General features: G+C 32.7%; 1 protein-coding gene across 2 annotated transcripts in view; it reads left to right on the top strand.

The window, feature by feature from the left end:
- The window catches only part of LOC107717836 (actin-related protein 2-B-like), a 24,031-nt gene that overhangs the window by 2,793 nt on the left and 18,253 nt on the right, over nucleotides 1–2,985 (top strand). For both annotated transcript variants that reach the window (XM_016524718.1, XM_016524717.1), the window contains exon 2: nucleotides 867–977. In XM_016524718.1, the coding sequence (XP_016380204.1) occupies nucleotides 867–977 (111 nt within the window). The remainder of the gene's footprint in view (nucleotides 1–866; nucleotides 978–2,985) is intronic.

Genomic DNA, 2,985 nt, shown 5'->3' with positions numbered 1-2,985 from the left:
GGTATACTACCGTAAAATTAATGTCCAATACATGTAATGTCCAATACAGTTTTTCACCGTATATAGTAGGGGAATTTACCGTTAACCATTTAACAGGTTTTCACTGTAGCCTTTTTACAGTCTTTTACCGTTAAATTCACGGTCATTTTTTACAGTGTATCAAAAACCTGTAAATATGAGAAAATGTTAAAATTGTGATTTCTAGGCTTGGAAAAGTCTTACAAAATCTTACAAGGTCATTGAAAAGTCAGGAACAAATTCTACGAATAAATAGTTTTTATAATTATGCTCATCTGTAAAATGTTTAATAAGCTAGAAATTGCTATTTGTGAGTAAAATCTAATAGATACTTTTACAAGTGTTGGTAACATTTTATGTCCTCGTCTTTATTTATGTGGTGAAAAGCTGTGTAATTAGTGATAGGACGGTACTTTATGCATTAAATGTCTTGTCTGAACTTCGTCTAGCCTCAAAGCCATTTTTTAGGAGCTTTTTTTCTTTGCAGAAGCTTTGCTTTAAAGAACAAATAAAATACTTAAACTCAAATCAATATTTTGTGTCTAATCATTTACTTATGTGGCAAGTAGCCATGTAATAAGTGGTATAATGTACATCCAGTACTTCCATCCTCCACTTCGCGTCGGTGTTTATTCTGTGATAACAAATGGCTGGATGTACATTATCCATTACTTTATACATAATAACCTCTGCATCTGTGGACCATAACAATGGCCAGTCATCAACATGTGTTTAAGTAGTCAAAAATTCAGTTCTGTTTTGCTGTCTTGTTGGCTGCTCTTTTTAAACAAGTAGCGGACGAGCAGTTTTCTTTATTGCTTTTCTCTCTCTCCCTCTCAATCATTTAGTTTGTCAAGTGTGGCTATGCCGGATCCAACTTCCCAGAACACATCTTCCCAGCACTGGTGGGCAGGCCCATAATCCGATCCACAGCTAAAGTGGGCAACATTGAGATTAAGGTGAGCTCCACACTCACACTCTACCTTCCACCCGGTCAGATGATCCATTTGGAGTTTGTTGTGGCATTTTCTGAATGACGGTAGGTAATACTCTAAATTGATGCGTTCTCAAAGTTCATTTTTGAAACGTATTTAGCTTAGCTGTTTTAAAGTAAGCCTTCATTCTCTCCTGTTTGTCCTTTTTATACTTACACTCGTTCCTTCTTGTTCTTCACATGATCAAGTAGAATAACAAAAAAATGGTAAGTGCAGCCTGACGTGTGTTTTGTTTAACACTGACTGCTTGCTGAGGAGAGTGTATTGCACCATGCAGTATTTCAGTGGTGTTCATATAGTTGCCTATTATTGAGCTTTGATTTCTTTTATTTTGTAGATTATCTCATTCCTTATAATCAGGGCTGGGTGATATGGTTAAAAGAGTATAATATATATATATATATATATATATATATATATACACACACACACACACACACACACGATATTCAATATATGCATATAATTCTATTAATGCATTTGCTCTAAAATGGTTTAAAAGGGTTTGTTCTTTTATTGTCTCTCAGTAACAGGAGCATCATTTTAACCAAACATCTGTTGTAGCAGCTGAATTCAGAATGTTTAATACAAGAAGTAAAATATTAATGCAGTTAAAAAATAATCCAGGCACGTTATCCACTAAATGAACACAAGTAGAATTTATTTGTTTGTTTGTTTATGCATCATACAATGCAATAACATAAACATAAAGTAATATTTACTTAAAACATATTTTTATTAAAGCATTTTAATATATGTAAAATGCCACAGGGAAACAAAACTTTGAATCGGTTCACTAATTTGGACAGAATCAATCTAATCAACTCAAATGCATTTTTTTTTCTTAACCCTTTAAAGGGCAAGACCATAAAGAGACATCAGAAAATTAATTTATTGCTATTTTCCATCTTATTGGGACTCAAATAATACAATTTCATGATTTTATTCAAAACTTGATTCTTATTTTTGATTTTAATGCTTGTGTCCCCCAGGATACGTTGCCACTTTGGAGATATGAATTCACTGAAAACAGAGCACCAGTTTATCAATGCTTGTTACAACATTTTAAACAAATTGTTGTAATTCCTGAACGCTTTTGGAATACAGACCTAAGGTTGGTCTCTTTTTAAAGATGACACATAGCAGATTATTGCTGAAGTGAAAGCAAAATATAGTATAATAAATAATAGAAGTTTAAGTTTACAGTAAAGATAATGTAATAAACTATTTATTTTATTTTATATAAAATAAATATTTTAATAAAATATGTTGCACTCTAAAGTTGCTATAAAATCAAAGCCATATGTCTAACTAAGTTATGTTCCAAATTTGAAGTTGATATCACAAAAAATGTGGTTCCTGGAGATTTTGTTTGGGCACTGTACCAAAAATAACCACTGGGTTACACCCAAACTCTAAATTTTTTTTTGATGCAGTTTTCTGTCACAAATCAATACATTTCTGTCACAATATCACTTCTATAACAAAACTCAAACTCAATCACCAAATATCTTGACTGTCAGACCTTTCCAACGATATGTGTTTTGTCAAGATTACAAAACGATTTGAAGCCACAAAATCTCAGTCTATATATGTTTTTATATCTTGATTTTATACCCCTAAAAGGGTGACGTATCCCCTGAGATACAAACATTTAGAGACAGATTACAAAAAATGTAAGCATTTAATTCATTAAATTTAACTGTAAACCTAATAATCTCGAATAAAATGTGAACTAGATCAACTTTTATCGCAGGGTGAGTAGATTTCCCACTACGTGCGGCCATGCAGTTTTAAATGCTGCCCTTGAGCTAAACAAAGAATGTATGAACAAAGTCAATATATCTAAATATTCAAAACAAACACCCTTTCAACATGAAACCAAGAAATGAGACCTACACTTTCCCTGCCTCTCCCCACAGCCTCTCAAATGTTTGTATCCCACAGGATACGTTGCCAGTTAAAGGGTTAA

This window comes from Sinocyclocheilus rhinocerous, unplaced genomic scaffold (assembly GCF_001515625.1).
Source record: "Sinocyclocheilus rhinocerous isolate Xijiao unplaced genomic scaffold, SAMN03320098_v1.1 scaffold780, whole genome shotgun sequence".
Taxonomy (NCBI): Eukaryota; Metazoa; Chordata; class Actinopteri; order Cypriniformes; family Cyprinidae; genus Sinocyclocheilus; species Sinocyclocheilus rhinocerous.
The sequence above is the reverse complement of the archived record's forward strand: the minus strand, read 5'-3'. Positions and strand labels throughout refer to the sequence as shown.